The sequence below is a fragment of the Salvia hispanica genome, chromosome 1 (genome assembly GCF_023119035.1).
Source record: "Salvia hispanica cultivar TCC Black 2014 chromosome 1, UniMelb_Shisp_WGS_1.0, whole genome shotgun sequence".
Taxonomy (NCBI): Eukaryota; Viridiplantae; Streptophyta; class Magnoliopsida; order Lamiales; family Lamiaceae; genus Salvia; species Salvia hispanica.
Window position 1 is genome coordinate 41,044,282 of NC_062965.1, and position 17,266 is coordinate 41,061,547.

General features: G+C 35.5%; 1 protein-coding gene, 1 long non-coding RNA gene and 1 pseudogene across 2 annotated transcripts; 2 read left to right on the forward strand and 1 right to left on the reverse strand.

The window, feature by feature from the left end:
• The first annotated feature begins 676 nt into the window (after positions 1-676).
• Positions 677-2,256, forward strand: LOC125221116. Its single transcript, XR_007176371.1, has 2 exons — positions 677-1,863; positions 2,076-2,256. It is a non-coding gene; the product is annotated as an uncharacterized LOC125221116 (long non-coding RNA).
• Positions 2,257-5,963: 3,707 nt separating this feature from the next.
• LOC125196773 lies at positions 5,964-8,466 on the reverse strand (annotated as a pseudogene).
• A 5,892-nt stretch (positions 8,467-14,358) lies between these two features.
• Positions 14,359-15,252, forward strand: LOC125196780. The gene is made up of 3 exons (XM_048095407.1): positions 14,359-14,463; positions 14,578-14,884; positions 14,969-15,252. The coding sequence occupies exons 1-3, from the start codon at positions 14,359-14,361 to the stop codon at positions 15,250-15,252; spliced, it is 696 nt and encodes a 231-aa protein (XP_047951364.1).
• The last annotated feature ends 2,014 nt before the right edge of the window (positions 15,253-17,266 follow it).

The following is a 17,266-nucleotide window of genomic DNA, read 5'->3' on the forward strand; positions in this document are numbered from 1 at the left end:
TTAGAAAGAATGCATGCATCCTATTGGATAGCACCTATATCTCAGTCTCGTCTTATAGGATTTTTCTTAATCCTACCTCGGCTTTACTACTCTGCAGAGTTTATTTATCCTCTTTATTATCTTTGGAGAAATTCTATTCTCTCTAACTTAAATATTCGGGCACTTATTTAATAGAATAAGAATTCTTGGAAAGTCTCCTCTTAAATCCTTTCTTCGGATTTTTCTTAAGGCCGCCCATGGCGTCGCGGGGCGACGCCGGTCGGCTTTCGCGTCTCCCACTTTACTACTTTATTTTCCCGGAATCTAAATAAATTATTCGGAATTAATTAATTGAGCTCCATCTCAATATTTTCCATCTTTGGAAACTTAGCAACTTTTCGGGAATTAATTAATTGAGCTCCAACTCAAGTCCTTAAATTAATTTCATCCAACTTCCCATAATTATGTCTTGGCCCAACAATAATCTCCACTTATTTCTTTCATTCATAAAAATCAACCCACCTTCTATTTTAATTCAAATCTACTCAAGTAGCCCACTTAGCCAATTAAATGGCCCATACAAAAATTAAAAGAGGCAGCCCAAATCCTTTATCCTTCACCTCAATCCATCGGCACTTCTCCCTCCTAATTCACCTTCATTCTCACAAATTCTCAATTTTCCGAATAGTAAAGCAGCGGCGCTTACATCCTTCTTCTTCGCCACCTCTCCGGCGAATCGCCATCTTCGGCGTTGCCGGAGCTCTCTCTTACTTCCCCTGCAACCTTTTCTCTTTTCATCTCTTAATCCCAAAACAAAATCCCTAAATTAGAATCACATCGAAGAACCCGGCGGCGTCTCCTTCTCGTGCTCGCCGCTGTTCCGGTCGGCGCCTCCTCTGCGTCGCCGGCAGCGCATAGCACGCACCGCCGCTGCTCCATCGTCCTCTCTCTCCGTCCCTTCTCTTCCTCGGCGGAATCGCGCCTCACCTGCGTCGCCGGGTGAACTCGCCTCAGCGTTCTCCGACGAGCGCTCTCCATCCAGCACCGGCGTCCTCGGCAAACCCAGCAGTAGAGAGGAGGCATTGCCTCCTTCTCTCTCTCTCAGCTGCGGCCTGCAGCTGCTCCGCGGAAATTTTCGGACTTCACCGACGCTCGCTCATCGCCCGGCAGCCCCTCCGCCTAAGCTAAGCTTCCTCACCTTCCCCTTCTACTCAAATTCTAACAATAAAAACGAAAGCTTTGGGGCTCTCTAGTGCTTATTGATTTGAAACTTGGCTGTACTTAATCACTGGAAGGAGCTTGCTATTGTTTTTGCTACACTTAGTCTTGTTTCTATGATTGTCATACTTGTGGTTTACTGATTTAGGAGTATCCCATACTTGACTAAGCATTGGTACCATCTGTTGATGTTCGGTTCTTTATGCTTGCTACTGTTATGACTATTCTTTTGAGCTTCTATGAATCTAAGTTATTGGCTATCTATTGCGTTTGATCTACATGATGCGATGGAGATGGTTGTTGAGGTTGTTTACCTCACTTGCTGAACTTGTATCGGTGGTGGTGATTTTCGCCCTCGCTGCTTGCCACTCCTTCCTCTCCTCTTTGCTGCCCCGCGCTTGGTGTCGTGTGTGGTTGGCGGTGTCGAGTAGTGGGGTGGCGGAGGTGAAGGGAGATGGCTCCTATATAGTGCTAAGCTATTGGAATCTATGTTTGAGACTTGGAAGCAAAGGCTCCTATTTTGGGGTTGCTAGCTCTTTCTCTTTCGAGCTTGATGATTGTGAGATTCTTGCCGTTTTGGTGATTGTGGCTGATTTTCTTGGCTGATTTCTCGGCCTTGATCGACGGGGAGATGAGAGTTTGACTCATCTTCTACTTTGGGCTTGTGTAGGAGCTCTTTCTCTTATGCCTTCTTTGTCTTGAATCTCTTTTGATGTTAGATGAAGTGGTGACAAAAATTGGTTTACCTCATGCTCTATCTTGTAGCTCTTCTAGCTGCACTATTCACCTACTTGCTCCATCTCTTATTTAGCTTGTGCTTCCCTCCCTCTTTACTTGTGTGTAACTTTCTAACCCCCAATTTGGTGTAAACTTTGTAGGTACATGGAGGCATTCTTGAAGCTTGTGGAGGGGAGCAAAATCGAGAATAAGAATGAGAGGGAAAGAAAGAAGATGCTCCTCTTGAGCTCATTTGGTTCTATCCCCAATTTAGTTTGCTTCCAAACTTGAGAATTAAAGAAGTAGGATAGATAGTGTAGAATAGGTGCATGTTGATTTTATTACACTTGCAGGCATTTACTATTTCCATCATCCATGTATTTCTATTTCTTCACGGTGTATCCACAATTCTCTAATAAAAGTATTTTCTCCACTTTTATTCTTGAAACTTAAATTTTCCTTGCATTTTATTTCCTCCAACGAAGATACTTAAATTACTCCAAAGTCGAATACAACGAGAAATGTACGATTACACATCTTCTAAACGAAATTAATTAAGCTAATAAATCCGATTTATCTCGAAAGAAGGGAACGAAATTCCGGGGCGTCACATTCTCTCCCTCTAATTAAACACTTTAACCAATAACTCCTAAAATCCCGTGCCGGCTAAGCAATGTGTCATCTTAGCCGGGACGGAGGGAGTAGTATTTCTTAAAACTCGTGACTACATCAAATGTGACTCCTATTGTGGGATAGAGGTAGTACTCCCCTGTCCCAATTAAGATGACATATTTTCCTTTTTAGTTTGTTCCAACCAAGTTGACACATTTCTATTTTTATTTCTTTCTCTCTCCAATTAATACACTCAACTACTTTTTTTCTCTTTCCAATTAAATATGAACTCTCTTTTTCTCTCCATTTACACAGTCATTCTCTCTCTCCTATTAACCACATTAATCAACAACTCCTAAAATTCCATGCCGACTAAAAAATGTGTCATCTTAGCCGGGACAGAGGGAGTATAATTTAATAGTGGGACTGGTCTATCTTCGAACTCACCGAACATATATTTAGATGGGATCGGGCGGTGCCTCCCATCCTCGTCTCCATACTCAGTCCTAACCCTCCTTTTAGGTTGCATGCTAAACTTTATTTCTCTTGTATGCCACAACTCTATTTGTTGTGTTCCTCTCATTATTATCACATAACTTCAATCTCTCGACCTTTAGCACAATGTTTCGCCTGGCTTTGCGCTCCTTTTTATTATCACCTCGCCTGAGATGTACTCCCTCCGTCCCAAGGTGACCTCTTCCTTGAACGGCACATGATTTTATGCAGTTTTATTTTGTGTGTTAAGTGAAGAGAGTAAAGTAAAAGAGAGAGGATAAAGTAGAGATAAAAGGTGTTTCTATTTTTAGTAATGTACTATCTTAGTTGAGACAATCCAAAAAGGAAAGTAGGTCATCTTCAATAGGACGAGGGAGTGGTCATTTGGACTTTGAAATGTGTAGATTAGACTCTTTTTAAGCCCTATAATATTGCTTTGAGTTGCACTGTTCACATATTAATATTAATATTATTATTATTATTATTATAATAATAATAATAATAATAATAATAATAATAATAATAGCACTTGTTCATCGTTATTTTTTATTCAGTGATTAGTTTTTTCTGATAAAATAGTTAGAGTCAAAAAATATTCTTTGTGCATCCCATGGTTGATATAATAGTGTTCGTAAAAGTATTACTAATCTAAATTTCAAACTATGATAAAGTTATAATAGTTACTCCTTTGTTTCATAAAAAATATCACACTTGTGGACCGACACAAGATTTTAGAAGGTTTTATTTTGTATGTTAGGTGGAAAGAAAAAATATACTAATATTTATATTATAGTGAGAGAGAATTTTTTCTAAAAATAAAAATTTGACATTTTTATTGAGAAACTAAAAATGAAAATGAAACATCTTTTATAAGATGGAGACAATATTAAATATTTTATATTCAACACTAACAAGTTTTTACATAAAGATTTTGTGACCTAGAGATTAAGAAAACCTAAAACATAATTCAGACTATAAAATGATTATATGTCAGAAACAATAATTTCCTACTCCATCAATTAATAAGTTCAAACCAGCCATGAGTATGTGAAACTATAAAATCTTACCATATCTAATTGTCAAATTGTTTTTCAGTGAGTGCGGTGACTTAAAATACACATGGATAAGATATTTTGTTGATGTCCGAGTCCCAGTTCCTTTTTCATTTCTTATTTATTTAATCTAGAGGCCGTTTTTTGAGTCAAATCAAACTAGAGACAGAATATACTGTTACTTAGTTAATGATTTACCTAAACTAATTAATAATCCTTCTTCAATTCTTATTGAAGTGACCCATTTTTTTTTTTGAATGTAAACAAGAAAAGGTAAATGAAAGAGGTATATTATCTTTTATCTTTTTAAAAAGTGAAATATACTCTTCTAAAAAGTAATACTCCTTCCGTTCCAAGGAAGATGACCCCTTTCTTGGACGGCACCGGATTTTATGCAACTTTATTTTGTGTGTTAAGTGGAGAGAATAAAGTAAGAGAGGGGGAATAAAGTAGAGATAAAGGATTTTCATTTTAAGCAACGGATCATCTTGATTGGGACAAACTAAAAAGGAAAGTGAGTCAACTTCAATAGGACGGAGGGAGTACATTCTTAACGAAAAATGTATAAGAAAAGATATATCATTAAAAAAAAATACTCCCTCCGTTCCACAATAATAGAATCATTTTGTCATTTTGGTACGTTCCATAGTAATATAGACATTTCCTTTTTTAGTAAATTGTCAACACATTTTTCCACACATACTTACTCTCTTCATCTCTCTACCTTTTTCATTTTTCACTTTATTCTCCCTTTACTTAACTCACCTAACACAAATTTTCTTAATTTTTGTGTCGAAAAGAAACGCGTCCATTACTATGGAAGGAGGGAGTAGTACAAAATGAATTAAAAAACATAAAGTGTAATACCTTCTCAAATATCTTCTCCATTGGAGAATGATTTTTCACGAAAAGAAGGCAAATATGGAGATTTTACCTCTCCATTGATGGAGAGGCAATAGAGAGGTAAAAATACCTCTTCAAAATGAGAAAATGTATGATACTTTCTTAAATACCTCTCCCTTAAAGAATGAGTTTTTGTGGAAAAAAGGTAAATGTGGTAGTTATATGACTTTACCTCTCCATTTACCTCTCCCTTGGAAATGCTCTAAATAATACATTTTTAAATATAGAAACATTACTCTCTCTAATTTTTCTGACTCTCTTACTTTATTATCTTCACTTCACTTACAAAACAACACTACATAAAATCCCGTATTGAATAAGAAATGTTCCATTCAAAATGGTATTGTCTTGAAATGAGGTGCTGTTGGCTCGACATTATTTGTTATGTCACCCTTGAATGCTTAGTTTTGTGTCGGGTTGTAAATAGTCCACAAGAGTTCGAATAGAAAAGGTTGGAATTGTTGTCTAATTAATTTTATAGGCCCATTTGTTATTTTATTATTATCATAATTGGATACATCATACATATACAAAAAGAGATGAGAAACCATGCATGGAACTGAACAGGACAGGTGTTAGAATTGGACAGTTTCGTTCATGTAGAGATTCTTTAATTACAAAAAGAGATGATAAATCATGCATAGCACTGAACAAAGTCTACTCCTTCACTGATTTCTTTGACGATCCTTATTAATACCAAGATACAATCTAGGATGGTGTTCGGTTTGCAAGATAAAATAATATCAAAATACAATCTAGGATTGAGTTGTAAGATTATTTTAGTCATAGGGGGTTAGCTGTGACTAATTATCCCATTATTATCCATCTAGGACTGAGTTGTGAGGTTGAATCTCATGAACCAAACACACTATAAATTTAATCTCGGATACAATCTTGCAAACCGAACACCCTTATCTCTTGTTTAAGTACTGTATAAACATAACAGAGATCAAGTCATTTAAGAAATAAAATGAAATTTGTCTTCATTCGGATTTCGGAGAGTTCATCCACTAATTCCCAAACCAAGGTTGAACGTTAAAAAAAGATGCACAACAATATAAGCCTATTAGTTCGAAATTTTAGAACAGATTAACAAACGCTTACTAAGGAAGAAAAGACTAATATGTCTGAGAATTTGGTGAAGGGAAGACGGTTTTCAGTACTTGTTTATGAGGTCTAACAAAGCATTGTATGTCCCGACGATCCCACAGACGAGGCCTATCACAGCAATGCAGCTGCTCAGAACGATCTGTGTAGAAGAGTAGTATCAAGAAACAACACAGCAAAAGAGACTAAAAATAATTTTAGAATTTTGGATATGTATATACCTGCATTTTGGTGCCCCTCTTTCCAATAATTTTCAAGAAGCATATAGATGGCATAACCATAGCCTGGATCAAAAGCCAAATATTTATAAATAAAAAATAAAAAATAAGTCATGTAACCGATCAAAATGAACTTGAACTCCTTACAATGAGAAGACCAAAGAGGGAGCCTCTGAGAGACAAAACGATGCCTGCAGAGACAAGCAGGAAAAAACTTCACAATCTGAGTTTTTTCATTTAGGGAGACCACGTTGTGTGAGGAATAACTAAAGCACCAACCAAAGAAGGGGACGAGGAATCGACTATGATAGAAGACACGACAAGTGATGTTCGTATAAGGAGGAAACACACGTAACTGTTGGCTATTCTTACTGGCAGTAGCTCCTCAATGGCTCTAGCCAGTGGGTTCAATGTCAATGCAATTTTATTTCTAGCTAAGGAAAATCTTAAAAAATTATCAAGAAAATTTCATATTATGTTATGCTATAATTTGCAATTTGAAAAAGTATGTCTGTAGTAAAGGATATTTGGAGAAGGATTGATAACCTGTCGAAAGGAGCATGGAAATGTTAAAAAGTTGTATTTCAGTAATTACATCAAAACACGAATGAATGGTAAGTTGAGAAGCATGTTACCATTGTCCACAAAGCTATATTGGAGCTGATTTTGTGCTGTGGTAGATTCAGAGTGATCTGCATTTATGTGCTTTGCCCGAACATGAGGAATCCCATCACTGCAGTGCTACCATAAACGACAGCACATAGAACGAAACTGAAATGAAGTAATCAGATTGGTTAGGAAAAAAAGAAGACCAGTATCTGATTCTACTTTTACTAAACTAAGTTTGAGTACATTATTATAATTGCTTTCTTGAATTTGGATTTATCAGCCATTGACTGATAAATACTGGGGAAAACCGTGTGGCCCGAGTAGCAGAAGCCGTAAACACCAATTGAGAACGGTATGCCACTCAATTTCAGCAGTTTGCTACTGTGGTGAAACCCAACTCCCTCTACTGTGCCAACAAATAGTAAGCACAGAACGACAACTAACGTTGCAATGACTCCAGTGGCTGCAATAACCAAAACAAAACATTACTCAAACTATGGTCCACACAAAGAATAAGTAGTTTGCAATACCTGAAAGGTAAGAAAGAACCCGGAGATCTCTAAGTAGGAGAGTAGGAATGACAACTAGCACAGCTACGACAGCAAATAGATGCTTTGTGTCAATCTTGAAGCCATGTATATTCAAAGACACTCCTGAGAATATTGTCGAGAGATTATCCCCTTCCAAAGTTAAGTAGTCCGTACACGACATCTGCATGCGTGGTTTGTGTTAGAAATGGAGTTAAAAGATGGTGCATTTTATCAGATAAAATGTTGCCCTTACATATAGCTCCGAGTACAATATGATCTGCAAGAATTAAAAAAAAAAAAAAACCAAGACAGTGAGTTTTATTTCAACTTCAGATGAAATGTTAAAATATAGAATAAGAGATATGAAGAGGCGACCCCATTTCCCAAACGCGGCATTTCCCATATCAGGAAAGGTGAGTATGCCATCAGCACTCTCGAAGCAATACTTCATGATAATGGCGGTGTAGCAACAGATGAACGCGAAGAGGACTAGCACCAACAGGCTGGCCCAACTGCCTACTTTGACAGTGTAAGGCATGGAGAGCAGTCCAACACCGCCATCACATTTATACCTAATAACAGATGGAACAGTATTGTATAATACTTAGTAGACAAGACGAAAGGAGTATTTTTGTTTTACAGAATCATCAACAAAAGTAGCATCAGCAGCATATAAAAGCAATATCAACTCAATAATTGGATAGATCAATGAGAAAACAAAATAGTTATTTTTATAGCAATATGAAATACTAAGAGAAACAAAATGAAAATTGATAATATTCTGCAGATATATAAGGTTCAAATAAAATTTAGTTGGGCTTCACTGGACTCACCATTGAATACGGTCTGCACAAGAGTGCATCGAGGGACTTCATCTGTGGCCTGCTTGTGGAATTAAGGAGGATTATATTATAAATTGAGAACATTATAGTAGTATATGATAAGGATGGAAGGAAAATGAGAAATGTAAACCTGGGGAGAATGAGAATCTGCCGACTGCCGGTTGTCTCTATGCTTCAACGCCATCACAAATGAGAAGAAGGCGATCCTGACGACGAGAGGAAATATGTCATTTAAACGGAAACTATTAAGACTAATTTTAGCAATGTTTATATCCTAATCCCTACACTATTCCAAATTTCATTTTTCAATTCTACTATTGGAATTTTTCAGTTAAAATTTTTCAATCCACCTCTTAAATGCGCATTCAATTTTTATAAACCTATTTTTGTAAGATATGCGTTCTTTTAAAAACAATTAATTGGATAAAAAATAAATTCAAAAAAAATAGTGATAAAATAACAAAAATTGTATACACAAATTTGGATATTTTAGATATTTTGCATTTATAATTATTAATTAAAGTAATGTAATACGTACTTACCCTTATATTGATCATTTAGGAAAAATAAAGTTTTCAATCAACATACTTACATTTAAGGAATGATTTACTACATCACACTAGTAATTAATTGTGTAGATTGACAGTTACATAATTATTCCTCCAATAACAAGAATGGGTATATTTCTGGTATATTTCTTTAGCATTTTATCAAAATTTAAACTCGTGCCTTAAAATTTGCAAAATACTAAAACGATTTGAATTGACTTACCTCAATGCTGAATCTATTTATCTATACATATATAAAAGACGAGTTTTGTAGGGGTGGCAAATCGTGTGTGTTGTGTCGTTATCGTGTCGACACGATAACGATACGACACGATAACAACAAACACGTACACGATTCGTTAAGGAAATTCTAAACACGAACACGAACACGACCCGCTACCCTCAGACACGAACACGACACGAACCCATTAACGACACGAACCACTTTGAGTCAACATGACACGATAACAACACATATAGGACACGACACAATAACAACATTATAATAATAATATTATTATATATTAATATTATTTTCAATATTAAATTTTAAATTCTAATTTTAAAATTTTAAAATAAATAAAAGAATAGTAATATATTAATATATTAATATTATTTCTTAACGTGTAACACGAACACGACACGACACGACACGAAGTTTTCGTGTCGTTAGCGTGTCGACACGATAAGGACACGAACCCAATAAGCCTTGACACATACCCATTAATTTCGTGCGGATTCGTGTCGTGTTATCGTGTCGTGCCAAAAATTGTCAGCCCTAGAGTTTTGGCCTTATATTGCAATATTTATAAATTATGGGCATAAATTTAAATATTGATAATATCTGTCATAATCAAATGTTGGAATATGGCGTTTACTTCACTTTTTTAACACTCCAAAATCAATTCCATTTATACTAAACTAAATCTAGTTTAAATTACACTAGTTAGAAGGTTTATCTTAAGTTCTTGACATGAGTTTTGACCTTATATTGCAACATTTATAAATTATGGGCATAAATTTGAATATTGATAAAATCTGTCATAATCAAATGTTTGTTTGTGTGATACGGCTTGAGGCTTGGCTGTTGTCACGCTCTATTTTGGGGTGGGTTAAGTATCTACTGGTACGGAAAAGAAGCAAAAAAAATTAACTAAGCTGAACAACTAAACTACCTAACTGATCAACTCAGAAAACACTACTATAAAAAGACAAACGGAATAAACGGGATTGTCAGTCACTCTGCAAAACGGTACGAAAAGCAAATTAACTTTAATAGAATCGTCTTCCTTAACAGATCAACGTAAAGAAAACAGAGCAGCAACAGATCTGAAAAGTTGAAGAAGACGTAACAAAAGAAAACACATAGGCCATGTTTGGTTGGCGGGAAAGTAAAGTTAGCAAGGAAAATTATTTCTAGGAAAGTGAATCCCGCGAATATGATTCCTAGTAACTTTACTTTCCTGTGTTTGGAAAATATCAAGATTCTAAATTTATATTTAATTTAAACACCAAACTAAAAATATACTTATTATTTTCTTATTTATAAAAAAGAATAATATTGTAAAATTTTTTAATACATTATTAATTATAAAAAATAATTATTATACAATTATATTTATTATTATATTGGACAGATGGATTATCCATCATAATATATAATATTATAACTATAATTATAGTTACACGGAGTATTATACTCATTTATTATAATATTTACGGATATTATAATGGAATAAATTTTATAAATTAGAATTGTACTATGAATTTATTGATTAATTATTAATTTATGAAATATAATTAATTATTATTTATTATACAATTTATATTATATAATTATATTTTAATTATTAATAAATTATTAATTATTATTATGAATTATTATAAAATATAGTTATAATTATGATAATATTAATTATAGTTATTTATTATAGTGAAATTAAGTATGATTTATAATTTAAAATTATTTTAAAAACATTGTAATTATTAATAATAATAATAATAATGATAATAGTAATAATAGCAATAATAATAATAATAATAATAATAATAATAATAATAATAATAAAACTATATTATATTGCTGAAATATGTAAGAATCCTACAACTAGGAAAAAGAATACCTAAGAAAAGTTAGGATTCAGAATCCTGGAAAGTTGTACTAACTTTCCTTGTTCTCGGATTCTGATTACTTTCCCAGTTTCATTAAAAACCGACACAAACACAGAAATTTAAAATTTAAGGAATCAGATTACTTTCCCAGACAGAATCCTGGCAACCAAACATGGCCATACAACTTAAAATTACTCCTACGATCTAGGATATGACAACGTAAAAACAGGGCAATGATGTTAATTCTCACAGTTAACTAGGCAAACGAAGGAATTTTTTGATGAAATTTTGTAGGTAGCTAGGGTCACATAACATAGACCATACACATCAAATTTTAGCTTAATCTAAGCACATTTGATCAATCCGATCATCCCAACAAAAACAGTGCAAAACAAGGAAGAAAAAAAAATAAAAGGAAGCAATAGATCAAACACCTAGTGTGTACTAAGCTCTAGATACCAAATGATGAAGGATCCATGTAATTCATGATCCATTTCCCAAGAAATTACCCATTTGTGATGTTTGATCTAGATATTTTTGTGAGATGGATTTTCAATTTATCGATAAAAAATAAGAGGAAAATTATAGACCCAACAAGAACTAAGGAAACTAAGATGAACAAGAAAGGAAATAACATTGGATAGGGTGGAAAATGGAATACAAAGTCATTGATGAAGCAAGCTAACCACAATCCTCAAAGCACACATCTACTTGATCCATGCTTGAACTAACAATTGATGGAAATCTCATGCTTGAACTAGCAATTGATGGATTCAAGTTGCTGGGGTTTGGTGCCTCTTGCACAGCGGAAGACATGCATACACAAATAAATCAGATATACAGATCTATTTGACCGATTATGGGATTAATTATCTACATGTTAAACAATCAAACTGCATACAAGAACGCACATAAATCATGCTTAAGGAATTAAAACCCTAATTCTTGATATTCTACGGTTTAGGATTACCGATCTGATTCTCCAAATAATCGTCATTGCTTGCACCTTCTCCACATGATGATCTTCGTACTCAACCACGAACCTTCTAATGTGTATACCGAACTCAGAATCTGACCTTCGGGTGGGCAAAGCTTGTCAGAATAAAAAAGGGTTTGATTAGAAAGAAGACAGAACTTCAGTTCTGTGAAGAATTGAGAAAACCGTTCACTCCAGAGAGGGGAGAACGAAATTTATGTGTTAAATCACATTAAATCTCCTTTTTAATCTCCTTTTATATTGAGTTATGATGGGCCAGATTAGGGATCCATGAAGGTTGGACTTGGGCCAAACCTGTTGGACTTTTACTAATTAAATTGAGCCCCAATTTAATACAAGTCCAAACATAATATTATTATCATCCACTATAGTATAATAATATTGACTTCCTGTCCAATCCCAAATTACGAGTAATCCGGGGTTTACCTCTTTAATTTATTATTTCCCGTGTTAAAGATATAAATATCCATTAATTAATTTAAGTCTGCTATTTGACTTTAATTAATTAATATCTTTTTCCAAGAGTTGTCTAGTTCAAAATCTTTATTTATTATTCTGGAATAAATTCCAACCGGCCGGGTTTCTGAATAATAAAACCTTTTTCGAACACCTCTTGAGGATATTATCAAACTAGACTCTCCCAGCACATGATTCATTGCAATAACAATACTAACACCTCTAGACATTGATCACCACTACCCAAGATATCAGGATTCTTGGATTACGAAAAATCCGCACCATTTGATAAATCAAAGTAGTGCATAATCAATATCGTATGCTCAATGTTATATCAACAATGATTAAGAAATAACAATCACGAGACCTCGTCTTTTAGTAAATAGCAAGAAAGACATATCTCAACTGTTAGATCCTTCAGTGCTATACCACACCAGTGTCGTTTATTTCCTAAGGTAAGGAAACATGCGGGCTAACACTGCAACCTTTCACGATAGGTAGCCAAAGCCTATCTAGGTTGTGAAATTCTATTTCTCTTCTACAAAGAACCGACTGCGTCACCTTCTGTGAACGTCGTTCACGACCAGTCTACTATGTAGAAGAATTAGACTTATTTGCTTCTTATACATTTAAATGTTTGAGAAACATCCTATAAATGCACAAACAAACATAAATGCGATAAAATTACTTCTTCTCGCCTTGGGTTAAAAATGGATTGTAGAATTTATTGTATACAAGCAATTCTATCCGTGCAACATGCTCTAAATATGCATTTCAGTATACCAATCCTAACAATCTCCCACTTATACTCAAAATCATGCTTTCGAGTATACCCACCAAAACTCTCCCACTTATACTCTAAGCAGGTCTCGGACCATGATACATCGAACTACCAAACTTTTCACCTCATGTGTAAAACATGTTGCCATATAGGCATTTTGTGAAAAATTCTGCTAGGTTGTTCTCTAATGATATCTTGGTAACCATAATGTCTCGCTGCGCACTTAATCCTTAAATAATTTCATACTTCCTCTCTATGTGATTGCTTAGCTTTATCAGATCGTGTTTCTCTCGAGTTAGACACATGGCTAGAGTAACCATAATAAAATAAAATACTCATAGGCATACTCGGAATAACGGTCAAAGCTATTAGGAAGTTACTAAGAGTAACAACGACCTTAGTAGTTTCTAACGAAACCACACTTGTAATTTTCATGATGGAGTCTATGATTTGATCACACTCCTTTATGTCTCAGTATTCAACTCCTAAAGTGAACGCATAGTCACAGGATGACACGATCACCGATCAATAATAAAATCGAGTCGATGTAACCTAAAGGACATAACATGGATGTCTGGTAAACTAGAGCATACCATTTAGTCTTCTTCAAGTACTATAGTATATTCTTTACCAATCCAATGTCCTTGGCCATGGTTAAAATGATATCAAGCTTCTATGCCAATGGCAAAGCTAATATCTAACTTAATACACATCATAGCATACATGAGACTTCCAATTACGGAACTTGTCTCATTCTTCTTGATCTCACTCAGTGTTGAAAAACACTTGACCAGAGACAAGATAATTCCATCTAGAGAAGTAAACATTCTCTTGGAATTTTCAATGCTAAAGTGTCTAAGTATGATGTAGATGTAGGATTCTTTAAGAAACTTAACATTCTTTTTCTAGCAATCTAATGACTTAGATGCTTAGAATGTAACTAGTTTATCTTAAATCTATTATCCTTAAACTGGGTAGACGACTAGTTTCCTACGCTAGATAACCCTCTTAGTTGTTTATCAACTTTTATAGATGTCATCATCGTAGAGTACAAAGAATACCAAGGAGACTTTGCTGCAAGTGTTCGGCTTCCCTGAAGGCAACCTCCCAATCAAATACCTGGGCATTCCGCTTGCATCGAAGAGACTTCCCTCCTCAAACTATGGCCAATTGATCGATAAGATGACGGACAAAATAAAACAATGGCCAAGTAAGACTCTCTCTTTAGCTGGGCGCTTGGAACTGATTACATCTGTCTTGCAGGGCGTGGAAGCTTACAGGCTTCAAGTTTTTCCGCTTACCGGGACAGTCATCGACAAGCTCATAGGGATTGCCCGCACTTTCCTTTAGGGGAAGAAGTTTGGTAAAGTTGCATGAGATGATGTTTGCAAGCCAAAAAAGGAAGGAGGCTTGGGAATCAGAAACCTCAAGGCTTGGAACTCGGCGCTTCATGCCAAGATCCTTTGGAACATTCACTCAAAGAAGGACTCTCTCTGGATTCGGTGGATTCACTCAGAATTTATTGGGAATGGTTCTATTTGGGAGTGGACGGCACACAAGAAGAGGGATTCCATGCTCATCAAGAAACTTTTATCCATTCGGGATGAGATGTTGGGCAGGTGCACTAGAGACGAGATCATTGCACTATGGAGCAAATGGTTTGAGGGAAAAGGGGTCCATGAGGCCTATGACTGGTTTAGGCCGAGAGGTGAGAGACGTTTTTAGGCTAAGTATGTATGGAAGGACTTTGTCCCTCCTAAGTACTCTTTCATTACTTGGCTTGCACTTCGAGGAGGCCTTTCCACACGTGATCGCCTCCACTACATGGAGAATTTGGACAGCACTTGTCAGATTTGCCGCCGTGAGGAGGAATCAGTGGATCATCTTTTCTTCAAGTGCCTAAAGTCTTGGGCAGTTTGGGGTAAGATCATGCTCTGGCTTGGCATTGCGAGGAGATCGACGACGATTAGGAGTGTCATCAAATGGGCAGGACGGCATATTAGAGGATCACAGATTGTTCAGATGGCAAAGAGGATTGCTCTCATGGCTTCAGTAGCGATCATTTGGAGGACTTAGAACAAGATTATTTTTTATGGGAAAGCTTGGGACGCAGCGAGGGTCATTTTTGAGATCAAAGAAGCTACCTACAACATTTTGTACTCACACTTTCCACACGAGCAGGTTCTTCTCCACCTTCCAGACAGATGATAAAGCCCTCAGGTTTTAGTTGTTTTGGTGTACGACACTCTTTGAGTCACTCATCAGGGTACACTTTTTCCCCTTGGGGAGTTTTATCCCATGGGGTTTTTTCCCCAAGGGGTTTTAACGAGGCCCGCCCACTCTGGGTTTTGATGGGTGGCCTGATCCGTGTTCGTCCTTGTTTGGGGCTTGGCCCGTGATGTTTTTCTCTTGGTCTTTACCTTATTGCTCTATTCTAGCCGACTTGTGGCTTCTCTTTTGTATGTCCTCGGGTATGCCCGAGTGTATGATGTAAACGTTGGTTTTGGTTCTATTTGATTATTTATTCATCAAAAAAAAAAAGAATACCAAATATAGTGCATTTTCAACTTACTTGTACTTGTAGGACATAACCATTAAGATGTTCCATGTAGATGATCTCCTCAAGACTTCTATTTAAAGAAAACTGTTTTGCAATCATAATACATACATCCTAATTTATGTAAGCTACAATAGACAATATGATACAGATCGTCTTAGGAATAATGGCAAGCGAGAATATCATTCTCTCTGGGTATAACCATTAGCCATTATTCTAGCCTTTCACGATCCATGTTTACACTTGCAGATCCACTAGCTCCCACTGGCTGAAATAGTCTATGGGTAGTATCGCAAGTCTTGCAAACATTCTTTTCTATCTTAGATTATTATTCAGAATCTATCATTTTATCAAGAATGATTATATGAATGAGTCAATGCGTCCTTGTAGTTACAGGGATTAGATTCAAGTCGATCTAAAACTGAGTCTAAAGACTCTTAGATCCATGAACTTGTTATGTTCGCTAGGAACGCTCCCAGTACGACATGACTCTTATAATCCTAGGTACAAATGTTGATTTTCTAAGTGTATAAGTATCTAATGGTATGACTTATTGGCTAAGATGTAAAATAGATATTCTCATTATCTTGAGAATTATCATGCTTGTTAGGCTTGTAGTTCTTCTCATAATCTTCACCAAAGAATCTAGTATTCGTGTAAACAAACACCTATCTTGTCGTGAAGATTATAGAACCTGTACCTTTTCTATCAATTGGGACAATCTTAAAACATACCTCAGTACACAACTCCAATTACTTGGATACCTTTTCCAAAACATGTGTTGGAATAAATCCACACCTTGAGATATGCTGGACTAGACTTACATCTAGTCCACAACTCGTGTGTTGTAGAAGGTACTGATGTTATGTTAGTTTCTTTCAGATATAACTCGTTGTTTCCAACGTATATCCAATCAATGATAAGGTGTTATTGAGTGAAACTGTTCTCATATCGAACTTGTCTTAGAGAGACTTCGATATCTTCTTATATGACTATCCCATTCTTTAGAAGAATGCTTGGAGTAGTCAACTAGGATTTAACTCCCAATACTGATCTTAACTCATTGCTCGTCTCCCATGGTGTAGACCCTTGAGACTTGCTAGCCTTTCTATGTTGCTTCTCTATAAGTATTCTGAATCCCTTGAACCACCAAAGGATCCTTACTTAGAGTGCATCAACCTGACTTACTTGACTTTCGAGCTATTTAACAAGAAAGTTGTTAAAATCTCGATAGTCACTTGAGTTAGACAACATCAGTTTGAACAATTACTAAGTACTTTCTTGGCCTTATGTCTAAGTGCCATAAATACTTTATAATTCATTGTATAAGAAGTTGAACTGTTGTTCGAAACTCAATCTTGTTGCATTTATATTGTTTAGATACTATGATGTATAATTAGTTTTTCTATGGTACTATAATAGATATTCGAATCACATTTCTTAATAATGCACGCATTATAAAATGACATCGAACATCGCTTAATCATAAACAAGTTTAGAAACTGAAACTGAATTCTTTCTAACTAAACTGTA